Below are 17,236 nucleotides of genomic sequence, written 5' to 3'. Positions count from 1 at the left end.
CCAGAGCCGGAAAGCAGGGAGGTAAGAAACTTTGGGGTGAATCAAGCAGAGGGGTCCCCCTTTAAGCTAAGGTCTGAGTAAAGTCTTCTTTATTTCAGCCCCATAGGAAACTGAAGTTTTAGCTTGGAGAAAGCATACATTCCACCAAATGAAACAGGGAACACAAAGAAAAAGGGAGAAGCAGGTACCTTCTCCTCCATCCCCAAATAACTCAGAATCAAGGCAGAGGCTTGGCGTAAAATCCAATTACAAAAGAAGAGAGCTGTCAGCCAGAGAGGGCTGAGGCCAGGCCGAGGGGGGCAGCTCAGCGTCCTCTGTGCAAGGGGGGTTTGGGGGTGGGGAGTGGGGATGCCCAGTTCTCGCCTCCGGTAAAAGTGGACACTTCTCTGCCATCTTGACTCCGGAAGCAAGGGTAGGGAAGAAACCTCCAGGGAGTTTCAGAAGGGAGTGGGTGGTGGGAGGAGCTCAGTGGGCAGCCAGCAGGAGAAATGGTAGCTGGGGGCAGAGAAGGGGCTCCACTGCAGCTCCTCCCCATTGCAGGCTGGTGGGAGAGATTCTAAGACACAGATCCAGGGCCGTGGGCAGTGGCAGGAAACGCAGCTGCAAGGAGACGAGCCGCTGCTTTCTGACCCAGAAAACCAGCCTCCACAGCAAGCCAGAAGCCCGATTCCAGCCAGCCCTCAGCCCTGGCTAAGATACAGAGAGGCAGAGCCAAAGGTGCGAGCAGGCCAAGAACGGAAAGAAGGAGCCTTTGCCATGGGGGCCGAGGACCCGGCAGCAGCGTCACAGAGGGGGCCCTGATCATGGACAAAAACTAGAGTTTTGGGGAAAAACACATGACACCCTCACATCATTTCCCTGATAAAACCTGATTTTAAATGCCTGGGGTTGTTTCATAAGCAGGTGGGCCTGGGGAGGTGGGAGTGCAGGGATTACTTCCTGCAAGTCTTCAGAAGAATTCAAGTCCAATGGCAGGTGCGTGAGCCAGCGAGAGGCTGCAAAGAGATTCTCAGATGAGGCCAAAGAAGGGCCTCGGAGATGACCCGATCCAGCCCTCTGCAGTGAGGAGACGGGAGCTTTGGGGGCCCAGGGAAGGTCACTTGGTGAGATGGAAGCACACAGGGGCCTGCACCCCAATGGCTTTACTTGCAAACCAACTGCCAAGAGGGTCGTGGCTGGAAAAGGGAAGGTTTGAAGGAGGCATGGAGAAGGGGCAAAGACGGCCATGGACAAACATCAGACATGGAGTGGTCAGTTAAAAGGCCCACAACGGAGACGGGCAGGCATCCCTCCCCTCCCCACCTTCCCCACAGCCCGAGTATAAAAGTTTTACAATATACATTTCTTCCTAACCCCTAAAAAACATCGATTAAAACAGCAAGAAGGTTTTGCTAGTCGCTGTACAATATTATGTCTTTGCAAAGGTTACTAACATAATATTCGGAGCCTCGGGGAGAATGTGACTTTAAACCAAAGTGTACAGTGGCCACCTTAAAATTAACTTGTTAATAAATCTTGTGCAAAACAAGCAAAGCCCCTATCGTTAGGTGAAGGACGTGTTTCAGGAATTCCTTTGTACACACGGGGAGAAACAAAAAGTTAGGAGAGGAATCCGAGGTGACTGGTGGCCGCTCAGAAGTGCGTCTCCTTCTCTGTGATGGTGGCAATGGTCCCGTCGCCCTTGAGTTTGGGGTCACAGTCATTAACCATCACCGTCCGTGGGCCTGCCCCAAGCTTGCCCCGCATTTTCAGATCGGCACTGGGGACCTTCAACTTCCTGAATCTCTAGATGGTTGGAGAGGAGAAGGGCTGAATGAGAGGGGCTGCCAGGGTGCTGGGGTCTGTCCCGGCCCCTCCCAGAGTTGGGGGTGTCACCATCAGGTCCAGGCCACTTGTAGCCGTGTCCTTGACAGTGAATTGACCTTCCTGGGTCTCAGTTTCCACATCTGGAAAATGGGAACAACGGTGGTAGCTACTCACAGCATTAAGTGAGGAGTAAGGAAAGGGCGTGCAGAAGTGTCCAGCCTGCTAAAAGCAATCAGGACCTGGAAGCTGTAATCAGGGCCAACTTCCCCATCCCTTGTCCCTTCCCTCTGGTGGGCTGCTCTGCAACTCACTGACTCTTTTACAACTTCTCTGAGCTGCCTGTTTGTCACCTGCATAATGGATACTGATGCCTGCCTGCAAGGGCCGTGGTGAGGCGAGCAGTAAGGACATTCTAGGGGGCCGGGCAGGGGGACGTGGATGCCCCAACTCTGCTGATGAGGGGAGAGGCCAACGGCAGGCTCTGGGTACATGCTCATCCTGCCACAGCACCTTCCTACCTCTTGACACAAAGTGGCAGCATCTGGCAAGCCCTTCACCCATGCTTCCCAGTAACCCTCAGGACAAGACCCAGGCCAGGATTTGGGAAGCCCTTTCTGGGCAGGAAACAGCCGGTTTTTCATGATCAAGGCTCTATCTCCTCTTTCAAATTCTGCCATGTCTAAGAGGCTGAGCCTGTCTAGGGAGGATTAAACAGGCAAACTCACCTGTGTGGGAGGCCTTCTCTGGGCCCCCACCCACAACAGTGGTTCAGGACGAGGGTCATGGAGCCGGGGACCTGGGTTCAAATCCCAGCTCCACCACTTAACTTGGGCAAGAAACTGAACCTCTCTGAGCTTTTTTCCTCATCTGAGAAAGGGGAATAATAACGGCCGCCTAGTATGGTTATGGGGAGGCTCCGATTTTAGTTAACCTAGGCACTTGTTACCTTCTTTTGGAATCACCTATCCTTACAGAAATTCTCTGAGGTAGGTGATATTGCCCCCATCTTTCCTTCCAGGTCCTTTTGGCCGGCCGGCAGAAACTTTGTGGTAACTGAGGCTCAGGGAGGGGAACTAAACAGCATGAGCTCTCTCCAAAGAGCCGGGTCTGTCCTCCTCCCGGAGAATGCACTCCCTTTCACCAGCCCTGCTGCCTGAGCCTGTCGTGTGTGACCTCGGGGAAACAGAGGCAGCTTGGGGAAGTGGTGGTGGTGGTGGTGGGCTTCCAGAAGCCAAGGCGGGAAGACCCTAGGACAGTGCCCTCCAGATATGTTTGGTCCAAGATCAGAAGAATGAACCAACTACCTGGAGGCCGACTTTCTCTAGGGGCATGAGCAGGGTTGGGGAAGGCAAGAGCCCTCTGGGCTGGCTCTGTCTGACTGGATGCAAGCTGGTGCAGGTGGCCGGTTGGTGGGGTGAAGCCCTTGCCTTCAGTCCTCTGTGCACACATCACCCCATCTTCCCCTCACTCAGCCTGGGAGACGAATATCTCCTGGGGTGTGGTGCTAGGGCCGAGACAGGGCCGCAACTGGGGTGCGGCCAGTCCAGCAGAGAAAGCCAGCCTGGACTTCCTCAGTAGGACTCAGGGAAGCTCTGGACAAGAGCAGAGACCCCAGAACTGACTGCTCCATCGCTTAGATGCTGTGTGCCCTTGGGCAAGTTGCTTCACTTCTCTGTGCCTCGGTTTCATCCTCTGTAAAATGGGGCAACAAGAGTCTCCACCTCCTAGGGTTGCTATGAGGATTAAATGACTTAAAATTTTGTCATCCGCTTAGAACAGTGTCTGGCACACAGCAAACACTCTGTGTTTGTCAAATAAATGTGAAATTAGCTCATCTGATTCGCTGGCTGGTGAAAAGGAGACTAGGTAGACAGCTGGAGAAGGATGGGCTTGAGCTAAAATTTGGTCTGCCAACAAGAGATCCCATATCGCATGATTCTGTTTACATGAAATGTCCAGAAAAGGCAAATCTAAAGAGGCAGAAGGTAGATTTGTGGTAGCCTGGTGTGGGAAAGGGATTAACTGTCAGAGGACATGAGGGATCTTCCTGGATGGATGAAAAAGAATGTTCTAAAACAGATTTATAGTGATGGGTGTATGACTTGGTAACGTCACTAAAAATATTCATACTGTACACCTGAACTGGGTGTATTTGATGATGCAGAAAACATACCTTGATCAAATGGTTAGAAAAAAATGTGGTCTGCTCATTTTGGGCTGTGTGAATCTTAGGCAAGTGACTTAATTCCTCTGAGCCTCAGTTTCCCTCACCTGTTAAATGCAGAAATGATGCCTACTGCACTGGGTTGCTCTAAAGCTCAATGTGGTAAAGCATGTGTACAGGATAGGTGCCCCCCACCCCAGATGTCAGGCCCTTTCCCTTTGCTCTGAGAATGGGGTCTTGGGGTCTTTAGTTAACAGGACAGTATGTGCTAGCACTTGGTCCTGGTCTAAATGCTTCCCACATAGCAACTCACTGCCTCCTCCCCACAACCTCGATGGATGTTTAGGTACAGGTGTTATCCCCATTTCACAGATGAGGAAAATGAGGCTGCATTCATGGAAACCAGCTCCCCCTGAGGCCTCACAGAGATGCAAGCGCAGCGGCCCCCATCACACCTGCTGGGTGGGGGTGGGCGGGGGTGGGAGGGGCACAGCTTCCCTGAGGGACGGTGGGGGACATATTTCCATCGGGCAGGCTGGAGGGGTGTTGGGCAGTGCCGGCCCTCAGCCAGCCCTCCCGGAGGCAGAGCCCGCCTGGCCTGCACCTCGGACCAACCCGGACCTCCCTGGCCATCTCACCTCGGGCAGCGAGCCCTCTGTCTTCCACAGCTTGATGAAGACCCAGAGTGGGACACAGATCATGGAGGACAGCGCCATGAGCCAGCCGATGCCGTAGCCCCAGGCAGGGTAGGTGTAGACGTTGTTGTACTTGAGCGGCTTGTACTTGACGAGGAAGAAGATGAAGATCCCCTGCGGGGAGGTGGGGGAGAGCTCAAAGAGGAGGCTCTGGCCTTGGGGGAGGTCAGTGAGGGTGTTTGGGGGAGGGAAGCCGACCCCCGTGACAGCCCTGGAGATCCTGCCCCGGTCTATATGGCAGCCTGTCCCAGCAGCCTCACACATGCAGCAAACGCAACGCTGCAGATCTTGAAGCAAGGGCCTGGGGGCCCCCTAGACCTTGCCGAGGCTGTGAGACCCTCCTGCTCACCCCAGGGGCCTCTTCCCCAGCCTCTGCCCAGTTAGGAAGTTTTATGTTTCCCTAGGTACTGCTTGGGGTTGGTTTAAAAGCCGCTTTCCAGAACTATGATGGTCTGTTAAGACGTGTAAGATGTTTTGAGATACTTCCAGTGCCCAGAGGTGGGGGACAAGAGACGATGATATTTTTTTTAATTAAACATCAGCCCATAAAGGCCCCTCTCTGGTCTGCCCTAAAGGGCAGAACACGAGCCATGACTTCCCCCTCAATTCTGCAGCCTTCACAGTTAACAATCAAGCAAAGACTCCTCTCTATACCTGATCCTCACAGCTCTGGGGGCAGATGGCAGCCGCCTGCTTTTCATGGACAGGCACCAGGACCCCGAGGAGGGAAATGATTTGCTGATGATCACACAGCAAAGTGGGGGCAGAGCTGGGGTCCGAATGAGCCCCTCTCCTCCAAGCCCAGCGACTGTCCCCATAGGATGTCAGGGGTCTTGTGCTTTCTGAACGCAGAGCAGGGCCCCCCAGGGGGATATCGGCCTCCCTCCGTTCCTGTCTCAGCTGGGCTGAGGGCTCCTGCAGGGCTCCCAGGGCTCTAGAGTGGGGGTGTGTGGGGGTTAAGGGGGTGTATGGGCTGGGGTGATGCCTGGGCGGGATCCTCACCGCACAGATCCCTGGCGTCACGACCTTCCAGCACCATTTAATGAGTGACAGCGGCCGATAGCCGATCATGTCTTCGATATTGTCGTAGAACCGGTTGCTTCCTGCCCGGAACAAGACAGACAGACATGCGTCCCCCCTGAGAATTTTTGCATAAGATCCAGAGGAAAGGCCAGGAGCATTTGCTTTCCCCAGCTTACAGCAGAGAAATTGTGTATATGTGACCTAATTTACAGCTTAAAAACTTCAGGAATGTGAGGTGTCAGAATAAACCGCGGTAGGTAGGGATTCTGGTCTGATTTGGGGATGAACCCTCCTGGCCATGGGCAGTTAGATGCATGCAATGGTGAAAGGTTTCTGGGAGAAAAGCAGACTGGCCGAGGCCAGGGGCTCGCTGCCTTGCATGAGGGGTGGGGCTCAGGGTTCTGAAGTGAGGGCCTGGGCAGGGTGGTCTGCATTAGGGGTGGGGGTGTCTGTCATGCAGCAACCCTCACCCAGCTGCTCCATTTGGGGAACAGGAGGACTGGAGGGTGGGTTTCAACTCGGGGCCAGGCACCACGTTGCTGCCTTGCCTATACTGTCTCCTCCGTGGAGACGTGGTGATGATCACCCATTTTACAGATGGGGAGACTAAGCCTCAGGGGCAGAAGGATGGGCCCAAGATCATAGATCCTGTCAGAGGCTAAGGGGCTCCTACCAGACCCATCAGGCTCCAAAGCCTGGGCCCTGAACCCTGCACTGCACTGCAGGGCATGTCTGACAAGTGGGAAGGGTCAAGGGAGTCCCCGAGGAGGACAAGGGGGAACACTGACAAGGGTCCAAGCCTACACTGGGCCCCGGACGCCTGTATCCAAGGCACCCCGGCTTGGCCTCCACTCACCGTACACCCAGCCGATGCAGACGCACTCGAAGATGGCCACAAAAAGAAGGCACATCCCACTGGCGGCGTAGGAGTCAAAGAGCTGGAAGATATACATGCCACCCTGTGGGGCAGGCGGAGAGATAAACGGATGGACTGACAGATGGAGGGACACAGAGGCCCTTCAGCTCTGACAGGCCCCAGTGCAGACTGCTTCTCCCTAGTCAGGCAAAACCTTTCAGGCTCTGCTCCTGGGCATCCCCACACCCCCGATACCCCATCCTCTGGGGTCTGCTTGGATTGCAGACGGTTTGTCCTGTTCAGCCTCTCCTCTCTCAGCTCCCCAAGGGTCACAGAACTAGTCCTGAGGCCTACCCAGAAAATTAGACACTAGAGGTAGGACAGCCTCAGTGAGCCTCCCTGGATGGCTGGGACAGCCTCCCGGCTGGCCTCCCTGCCTTCAGCCTCACCCTCCCAACACCAGCTTTCAGAGGGACCTTTCTAAACGTGCAAATCCAACCAGTTTAAATTTGTCACTCTCAAGTTTAAAATTGTTCTTTGGCTCCTTTGGCCTGCCAGGGATGTCACCCTCCTCACTGGCCTCATCTTTCCTTCCCACCAGCCGCACTCAACATGCTCCATTGACGGACCTCGACACAGTCTCACCTCTGTGCCTTTGCACATGCTGTTCCCTTTTTGTTTGGTAAGTTCCTTCAAAGCTCAGATCAAAAGTCACCTCCTCCAAAAAGTCTTCCCTGACACCCCCACCTCTTCTTTCTCTGGGCTGCCCTGACAAATTCTGTGGACTCAGTGAAAAATACAGTATCCCCCTGCCACCTTCTGCTTAAGCTACGAGTTCCTGCAGGGGAAGATCACGTTAGTCCGCTTTGTATCTCCAGCCCTTAGCACAGGGCCTGGAGCACAGTAGGTGATCTGATAAACGTCAGTTGAATTATGTAGAGTGGGAGCTCCATGAGGCAAGGGCCTGTGGCTCGTCCAGAGCTGTGTCCCAGTTTCAGGCCCAGTGCTTGGAGCACACAAGGTGTACAGCAAATCTTTGTGATATGAGGGTATGGCCATGATGATGAAGTTCAGAGGTGCCCCAGGAAGGAGTGCTAAGTGGGCCAAGGGGATCTGGATGGCTTCTCTGGGAGGGTGGGTGGCATCTGGGGGGCTGGGCAGAGGAGGGATGGCCAGTGAAGATGGGAGAAGAGTTGGGATCAACTCCACAAATCTTTATAATATAATGAGAGTACTTAGGGGGCACACTTGAATGCATGGGGAATAAAGGTGAAGAAGGGAGAAAGGATCTGTGTGTGTGTGTGTGTGTGTGTGTGTGTGTGTGTGTGTGTTTGGGGCTCCAAAGGCCAGCACAGGAGCTTAAGAGGTCAGGCTGAAACCTGGGCAGCCTCCTTGTGTGGACACCATTGGGAACTGCTTGCTGTTAGGCTTCCCCACTCTGTGCTCCCAAAGCCCCCAGGATTTCCTTCTATCATGCATGGACTGTTTCCTCATTCATCTCTTCACCCAGATCAGGGATAGCTCCTCAACTGCCCACTGGGGCAGACAGGTAAGAGAAATGACAAAAGCGGGCCAGGTGCATGACACTAGGGAGTGGTGGGGACTGGGGCTAACAGGAGAGCCCAGGTCCTATTTGGCCACACAACTCCGGTCCATCACTACTGAGGAATGCAGGCCTGAGTGCAGCCAGATCCGCTGATTTTCCGGATGATGCCAGAGATCCAGATTTTCATGGGAAATCTTTCTAACTTTCATCATTGGCAACTTCTTCATGTTGTTAAAAAATACCATGAAGACTGGACAAATCAGATCTCTGGGCCCTCTCTGGTCTGGGCCATCCCATCTGTGACAGCTCCAGGGATATGCAGGTCTGTGAGAGCAAGGAGGTTCGAAGCAGCTCTGTTACTACTAGTTCAGGGCTTGATTTTCTGCTCATCTGTTAGGCCATGGAGTTAAAAACCTAAGACCACCTTCCAAATTGCACTCCTGAGTGTCTCCTTCCATGAAAATCATACATTAAAAAGAAGAAGAAACCCTTACTTAGTGCTCACAAGTACCAGGCTCCACTTTAGCTGCTTCCCACGTCTTACTCCAGCTGATGCTTCACAACACAATTACAAAGTAGCACTACTGTTATCCCCTCCTGTTCATAAGGGGAAACTGAGGTGCAGAGAGGGGAAAGCACGTGGCAACGTCACCCAGCTGGTAAGTCCCGGGGCTCGGGGTTGGACCCAAGCAGCATGGCCGCTGGGTCCACACTTTTAACCACCCTGCCACACTGCCCCAATGGAAAAGAAATTTGTGGCCTATTTTTTCCTTGGAGCTGAGCCTTAAATGTGCATAAATGAGGCAGCAAATCCTGCCAGAAATTACTGTGAAGACGGAGGCCGACACGGCCCATTTGGCAATTCTAACTTCCCTGGTGTAATCGCTCACAGACATTCCTCCATGGGGGTGGAGGGTTGGCATGTGAAGCCCAAATGTCTGGTTATTAAGGTCTCGAGCTGCTGTACCAACGGTTCATGATGGTTCTCAGGGGGCCACGAGGACCCCCTGGGAAGACCAAAGGCCTTGGGTGGAGGGGGGCATCTGAGGCTCTGAAAGCTGGGGTGCCTGGGGTGGCAGGTCCGGCAGGCACTCCCCCTGCCCCACTCTGGCTGGTAATGCCCATGCCAACCCTTGCTTTTCCTATAATCTCATCCCTGTTAGCCTCTTTAACGCATCGGGTGAACCCCCCAATTTGTATGTGACAGAAGACTCTACTCTGTGTAATTAATCAATGCTTAATGAGGCCCTGCTTGCTGGCATGCTGGGTTTCCATGCGTGGGGAAGAGGTGAGGTGGGAAACAGGAAACGCCGCACCATTCATTTGCTTGAGTGCTGATTATCACCCTCATTAATGTGACAATGACCAGGAGCAGTAATCAGACCAGCCGCCATGCACTGAATGCCCACCCCGGGCAGGGCACCGAGCTGGCACTGAGGGTGCAAAGCCAAACAGGGCCCGGCTCCTGTTCTCATGGGACTCGCGGGCCGGTGGGGGAGACGGGAGAGCAGACAGAACGCTGTGACAGCAGGAGAGATGCTTGACCGAGCTCTGAGCAAGGTGCGAGGGTTGGGGGCATGAAAGAGGGAGGACGTGCTCAAGTGTGGTGGGGACAGGCAAGCAGTGGAGGCTTCCAGGAGGAGGTGGCGTTTGAGCTGAAAAGCAGATGATGAGTAGGTTCAAGGTGGCATCAGCCAAGACCCTTTCTAGGACAACCTAGAAATTGTCAGTTGTTCTTACTGATTCTGAGGTTCCTAATTTTTTCTGTTCTTTTCTTTTTTTTTTTTTTTTTTGTGAATGTGGGAAGAAAGACACCTAATCTCACCTTCCCAAAATACTTGAGAAGGTATTTATTAGAGAGGCTGGTGGCAGGGAGAGAAGCATAGTTTTATAATCAGTCTTAATTTGGGGGTCTTGGTGACTCCTTCCTGCCCTGCAGCCCAGCAGGGACAAGGAGCAGAGGGGTACACACGGAGGGCTGAGGCTGGGGCCAAGTTCATCATGCTTTTGCATTCCCAGGGACACCCCAGAAAAGCCCGTTGCAACTTGAGGTCAATCCTACGTGAGGAGTTTAGGGCTCAGAGGCTGACACTGCTCCCTTCGCCCAGAAGTTAGGGAAGGCCCGGGAATCCAGACACACACGATCACCTGATAAACCTAGCATTTCCCGCTGTGAATTTCATTCCCATTTGTCTTAGCTGACCACTTACACCTGCTAAGGGCTCAGCGAGAACTTCCATTCGAGTCTCCCAACAACCCTCTAGGGACATGAGAACGCCAAGTTGTAGAGACGGGTCTAGACCTGGTCAATGTCAGAGCTGGGATTTGATGCCCCACCTGCCCAATCCAAAGCCTGCCCACTATACCGTGGCCCCACACTCTGCTCATCACTCACCTCTGTTAGCATCACGAGGCCCAGGAAATAGGAGGTGATTGACAGGGCCAGGATGAGCAGCTCCCGCCGATAGCCCCTGCGGAAGACCTTGGGGTACATGTCCACCACGGCAGTCACCAGGCTTTCCACACACACAAACTGCATGGGGAAGATATGGCGGTGTGAGGCCTAAGGGAAGGCCTGTTCCCAGCGGCGCTGGCTTTGGGTGACAGCAGGCCTAAACCCTTCAGGAAAAGTTTCATGAAGGAGTTCTTCCCAAAGTGCTGCAAGAATCCCGAGGAGAGGGTGATTTAAAGTGTTAGGATATTTGGACCGGGTGTTGATGGATGTGTAGGAGTTGAGCAATACAGTGTGCCTGGTGCTGTACTCAGCTTGGGGGGATACAGATGTTCTGTGTCTTCCTTCCCACTGGGTCTTCTCCTCCTTCTCACACTTGCTCACACTGATGAGGACCCGAGGAACAAAATAATCCCGACCCTCTCAGAGTTCCGTCATGCCCATTTAACAGAGACGCTGAGGCTCAGAGAGGGGTTGGAGTCAATCAGGAAAGAACTGGCAGACTCAGGATGTGAACAGGGTCTCCTGACTCCAAATCTGGTTCCTGGTCTCTTTCCCTAGGCTGCCCCTCATCTGTGTGTCGGGCCCTCTTCTGGGGTCAGTGATTTAAAAGAGACCCAGTGCCAACCCTTGAGGCAAGACGGGGGTCTCTGTAACAATCCCAAGAGCTAAGTGCTCTGCTGATGGCAGGCTCTGGTGAGTATCTGTGGCCAGGATTTTGATCTGCTCATTCTCCAGGACTGTGACCATTCCCCTGCCCTTTGCTTCTGGTGGTAAAGAGCCCCTCTGCCAAGATGGAGGGCAATCAGAGACGAGCCAACACTCAGCTCCTGTGTTTCCTCTGGGTGAGTCTTTTGGCTTCCGCTAAGCTGTGCAGGCATAGACAGCGGAGCCTGAGCCACAGAACATCTGTATCCCCTTATGCTGAGCACAGTGCTAGGCACACTGTATTGCTCAACTCCTACACATCCATCAACACCCAGTCCAAATATCCCAACACTTTAAATCACCCGCTCCTCAGGATTCTCACAGCACTTTGGGAAGACCCTTTCATGAAATTTTTCCTGACCACTCCTCCTTGCCCCCCACTCAGGCAGAAGAGCCCTTCCCCTCACATGGTGGGGCCCCTGCTTGTTTATATTTATCTCCTAGTAAGAAGATGAGGGCAGGGATCACATCATTCTCATCTGTATATATCCAGCACCTAGTACAGGGCCCCTGGCACAGAGGAGAAGCTCAGAAAATGTTTGATAAATGAGTAATAATAATAGCAACCATATGGTGCTTGCTATGTACTGGGCCTTGTGCAAAACAGTTTACATATATTAATTGCCTTAATCTGCATGCAAGTACTATTATTATCCTTGTTTTGTAAATGAGAACACTGAAGCAGTGGGAGTTTAAGCAATTTGCCCAAGGTTACACAGAAGAGCCACGATTTGAACCAGGCAATCATGCTCAGGAACCTGGCTTTAACTGCTTAAGGAAGGCAGGAGGAGGGAAGGAGTCTTTTACTTCTCACCATGTGGGAAAGAGTCCCCTTCTCTGAATCCATTTCTTGACCCCCAAATCCTTTCCAATTCACTTCTATCTCCTCAGGAAAGGAATTTCCATTCTCCTTGTGCACAAAGGCACTGAAGCACAGAGAGGTGAGGTGACTAGCCCAAAGTCACACAGCTAGCAAGTGGCAGAGCTGAGACTCAAACCCAGCCAAGTATGCATCTAAAACCCAGGCTTTGCCTCTGAGCTACCCTGCCTCTACAGCAAGGACTGGCTCCCCTCCTTCTGCCTCCAGGGGTCCCAGGTTAGGAAAGGAGATGGGATTCAGGGAAGGCTGTTCATCCAGGATTAAAACTAAAGAGACATCAGAACACGTGCACCAAGAGGCAGAGAGACTTAGGTGCATGTCCCAGCAAGTCTCTTGGCATCCCTGAGCCTCAGTTTCTTCATCTGCAAAATGGGGATAACGAAAGGGGCTCCTTGCTCATAGGGTCATTGTGGCAATGAACCAAGATGATGCTGTAATGTACCCTGTCTGGGCATGTAACAAGTGCAGCCTACCTGGGAGGGACGAAAGGGGTCATCCACCCTCTGTGCCAGACCCCTGAGGGACCCAGGGCCCCTCCCCACCTTGCAAAGACACTATCACACCCCAGGACGCTGCCTGGGCAGGCCCATCACACACAAGCCACTGATCACCACCCCCCTTGCCAAGGCCTGTGCCCTTGATAATGGAAGGGAAGATTATCAGCAAAAAACACCTGGTGCCTCAGCAGCTTGGCTTAGCAGCATTTTCTGCTAAATCCGTTCAGGGGAGGAAAGTGGACTTCACTGGGTTGGCAGACATTGCCAGCCACGGGGCTTGGGGGTTAAGTGACTTGTACAAGGTCATATGGGTAATGGGTGGCCCCTGGCCAGGCCAGCGTGAGCACCGTTCTCCACATAGTCAGGGAAGGAGGAGGCTGGGTTGGGTGAGTCCTATTGCCTGCAATACTCAGGGTTGGGAGGGAGACATTTAAAGTGTGAGAGGAAGAAAGTGCATGCTTCTTTGTGCAGCAAAAGGAAAAATATGTAAATGGAGAAACTGCGATTTCTAATTCTAGATCCTTCACCCGGGAAGGCAGGTTGCCAAGTGGAGGGTAGGTCAGAAAGAAGCCTACAGGTGGAGTTGGGGGCTGGAGGTGGGTTCTGAGGAATCCCATGGCTGCCTGGGGCATGTCCCTGTGTCCGCCACACAGAGATGGGGAAAGTAAAAAGAAGGAGCTTTCCTCTGTCCCTGGGTCCTGTGCACTTTGGTTGGAGGACAAGTGAGTTGGTGGGGCCATTGGAGGAACACCGTGAATCACAGCCCACTTGCAGAATTTCTTCTGCTTGCAGTTGGTACAGTCAGGGTAGAAGTAGTTTAGCAGAGTGGCCGTATTTCGCCATTAAAAAAAAAAATGGAATTGGGAGTTGGGAATTCCAGGGAAGGAAGACAGCTTATGAAGAGTTGGTGGGACTTGAACAGATGTGTTTGGGGGTGACTGTGGGACCCCCTGGCTGGACTGGAGGGTGCTTTGGGAAGGAAGCAGGGTGGGGACGGTGACAGAGGACAGGGCAGTGGCTACCAGCCTAGACCCAGGGGGCCGTCCGGAAAACAGCACCCAGCCTCCCTGCCCCCCGGCCCCGTGCTCCCCACTCCTGCAGCCCCTTACCTGGCTGTCCAGACCCAGGAAGATGAGCATCATGAAGAATAGCGTGGCCCAGAGCGGGGAAAGGGGCATCATCGTCACAGCCTTGGGGTACGCAATGAAGGCCAGGCCGGGGCCTGGAGAGGAAGGAGAGAGAGGAAGATGTGGGGTGGGGTCCATTCCCTCCCTCGTTCGATCATTATCTCAATCCATCATTGACGGAGGGCTCTCGGTGCCAGGTGCTATGCCTGCTTCTTCTTCTTCTTCTTCTTCTTTTTTTAATCATTTTTTAAATTGTAGAATATAACATATATATACAAAAGTGGTGACTTTCCAAGTGCAATTTAACAAGTAGTTAGAGAGCAAATTTCAGAGAATATTATAGGCTACAATTCCCCAGTTTCAGTTATCTCCTTATTATGAAATATAACAGATATACAAAAAGGTGCTATCTTTCAAAGTATGATTTAACAAGTAGATATATAAGAAATTTCCAGCTATTATGACTTACAGTACCATAGTTTCAGTCATTTACTTATTATGAAATATAACATTTATACTAAAACATGGATTTCCAGGTGATCCACCTTGTTTCAAATTACAATTTAACAAGTAGCTACAGAACAAATTTCAAAGGATGCTACAGGTTATAGTTCCACCATTTCAATTCTTTTAACTATTCTAATACGCTAGCAACTAAGAAAAAGAAAATTATATGGAGACTCAGTATTCATAATCCTTTGTTAACTTCCATCTTGCCTGTTGCTACCTCTTCCTCTAATTTAATCACTTCCTCGATCTTCAGGGATGTCTAGGCAGTGACCACCCTAACTTATTCGTGTTGAAAAGGGGTGTCAACTTTATGAGCAAAGGGGACACATCTAGTTGATGTTCTTGAAGAGGCTATTGCCTCTGGGTTTTGGGACTTAGCTGGCATAGGAGCACTCTGAAGGATCTAAGTTTGTGACGAATAAACTTAGTGAGTGAAACTTATATAGAGTCCCAGATAGGGATCTGTGTATTCTTGAAGGTTTTCGGGACTACTGTTGACTTGGACTTATATTGTCGTCATTTGGCATATTGAGGTGAAGCTTGCATAGGAGAAACCTCCAGGGCACCGTCCTGACTATTTGAATTCTCTTAGCACTAAAACCTTATTTTGTTGCCTTTCTTTCCGCACTTGTGGTCAAAAATGCATTCTCAATCCCTCGATGCCAGGGTCAGGCTCATTCCCAGAATCCATGTCCCACATCGCCAGGAAGTCTCATTCGTCTTGGGGCTCCTGTCCCATGAATTTATTTGCAGAGTTAGGCTTAAGAGAGAAACTTCACATTTGAGCAACAAAAGAGGTTCTCTGGAGGTGAATCCTAGTGCCTGCTTCTTATATAAATCCCTTAACTCTCCCAACCACTCTTGAACTTGGTAGTGCAAGGATGTCCATTGTGCAGATGAGGAAGCTGAGGCACAGAGAGGTAAGCGAGAGGGTGGAGCCTGGAGGGGCCAGGAATCAAACCCAGTTTGGTCCAACAGACAGATGCGTCTCCACTGTTCTCTCCAGGAGTTCTCAGGCCCAGCCTTGAGCTTCTACTGCTGCCAGTCTAGGATGACACCAGGACCAGTCACCCCCACTACCAATTTAGGTTGTCAGGGGTCCAGGCTTGGAGAAATGCTGTTCCGCCTGGGTTAACCCTCCCTAGTGGCCCCTCGCCTCCTCCGGGGACACTTATTTCAGCTGCTTCAAATAAAGGGCTTGGTTCACTTACCCTTGGAATGAATCCTAATAATGTCGGGGGAACGTCCCCCGATGTCCTAGCAAAGTGGTTAAGGGCACAGGTTCTGTGGCCAGGTGGCCTGGGTGCAAATCCTGGTTGTCTCATTATTTACAGTGATCTGTGTCTTATATTTCCACAGCTGAAAAATGGGGATAATAAAGCCGTACGCCATGTGGTGTTTTTGAGAATTCAGTGAGGTAACACTGAATACTAAAAGCACTTAAAAATGTAAATGCTCAATAAATGTTAACTCTGATTGTTTTTTTGTTTTTTGCCTTTTAAAATAGCCTTATTAAAGTATAATCTACATACAGTGAACTACCCATTTTAAGAATATGGTTCAATGAATTTTGAAAAGTATATTCACCCTGTGTTATGGTTTGCTAATGCTGCTGTTATGCAAAATATCAGAAATGGATTGGTTTTATAAAGGGGATTTATTTAGTTACCAATTTACAGTGTCTAAAGGCCATGAAAATGTCCAAATTAAGGCATCAACATGAGTATACCTTCACCAAAGGAAGGCCAATGGCATCCAGAAAACCTCTGTTAGCTGAGAAGGCACATGGCTGGCATCTGCTGATCCCGGGTTGTGTTCCAGCTGCTCTCTTAGCTCCTGTGTGTTCTTCAAAATGTTGTTCTTGGGGTGTTTTGTCCTCTTTTAGCTTCTCTGGAGCAAAGTGTCAGCAAAAGTCTGCTTTCAAAGGCCATCTCCAAAATGTCTCTCTAAGCTGCAGCTGCGAGCTCCTTCTGTCTGAGCTCTTATATTGGATTCCAATGATTAAATCAAGATCCATGATAAATGGGTGGGGTCACACCTCCATAGAAATAATCCAATCAAAAGGTATTACCCACAGTTGGGTGAGTCACACCTCCATGGAAACAACCTAATCCAAAGATTCCAACCTAATCAAAACTAATACGTCTGCCCCCACAAGACTGCATCAAAGAACAAGGCATTTTGGGGGACATAATACATCCAAAACAGCACACCCTGATAACCACTACTGCCTTCAAGATAGAGAACATTTCCATTGATCCCCTCTGCCATATATCCATTTTTGTTCCCTGTCATCACCTGGGCAATGACTGATCCGATTTTTTTCACCTTCAATTAGCTTTGTCCATTCTACCTAGGAGTGGAATTGCTGGGTCACACAGTGAGGGTGTGTTTAACCTTATAAGAAATGCCAAACTGATTTCCAAAGTAGCTGTGCCTTTTTATATACCATTGACATGTTTAAGACATCCAGTGGCTCCACATTCTCGCCAACACTTGATATTGTCAGTCTTTTAAATTTTAGCCATTAAGGTGGGTATGAAGGTCTACCATTAGTGGTTTAATTTGCAATTCTCTGATAACTAGTGATGTTGAGAATTCTTAATATGCACATATCTTTTTTTTTTTTTTAATGAAGTGCCTGTTTGAGTTTCTTGCCCATTTTTTCTTTGGTTATTTTCTTATTGAGTTCTGAGGGTTCTTTATGTATTTGGGCTCCTCTCTCAGCTCCTATGTGTTATTGGGGAGATACCTTAAGATTCTGAAAATGTTCTGTTTCTTCTCAAACTTCTGCCTACTGATTTTAGCATCTGTTGGTGGATCTTGCCACAGTGATTACTGTGGTGTTTACCCAATGGTGATTTCACATTTCCTTATTCCTTCATTTATTAACTGGAATTCTTCCGGAAGGAAGAGCTGTTCCTTCACCTCCATTTATTTATTTATTTGGTTATTTATTTATAAATCCTTTG

The 17,236-nt window shown here is 50.8% G+C and overlaps 1 protein-coding gene across 1 annotated transcript in view; it reads right to left on the bottom strand.

Annotated features, from left to right (window-relative positions):
* Positions 1-1,386: 1,386 nt before the first annotated feature.
* The window catches only part of SLC6A11 (solute carrier family 6 member 11), a 136,580-nt gene continuing 120,730 nt past the window's right edge, over positions 1,387-17,236 (bottom strand). The window contains exons 9-14 of the mRNA XM_037801967.1: positions 13,737-13,849; positions 10,486-10,623; positions 6,545-6,647; positions 5,668-5,768; positions 4,609-4,779; positions 1,387-1,785 (exon numbers count right to left, since the gene is read on the bottom strand). Of these exons, the coding sequence (XP_037657895.1) occupies positions 1,633-1,785; positions 4,609-4,779; positions 5,668-5,768; positions 6,545-6,647; positions 10,486-10,623; positions 13,737-13,849 (779 nt within the window). The 3' untranslated portion in view covers positions 1,387-1,632. The remainder of the gene's footprint in view (positions 1,786-4,608; positions 4,780-5,667; positions 5,769-6,544; positions 6,648-10,485; positions 10,624-13,736; positions 13,850-17,236) is intronic.

The sequence above is a fragment of the Choloepus didactylus genome, chromosome 1, assembly GCF_015220235.1.
Source record: "Choloepus didactylus isolate mChoDid1 chromosome 1, mChoDid1.pri, whole genome shotgun sequence".
Taxonomy (NCBI): domain Eukaryota; kingdom Metazoa; phylum Chordata; class Mammalia; order Pilosa; family Megalonychidae; genus Choloepus; species Choloepus didactylus.
This window is presented reverse-complemented; position numbering and strand designations above follow the sequence as displayed.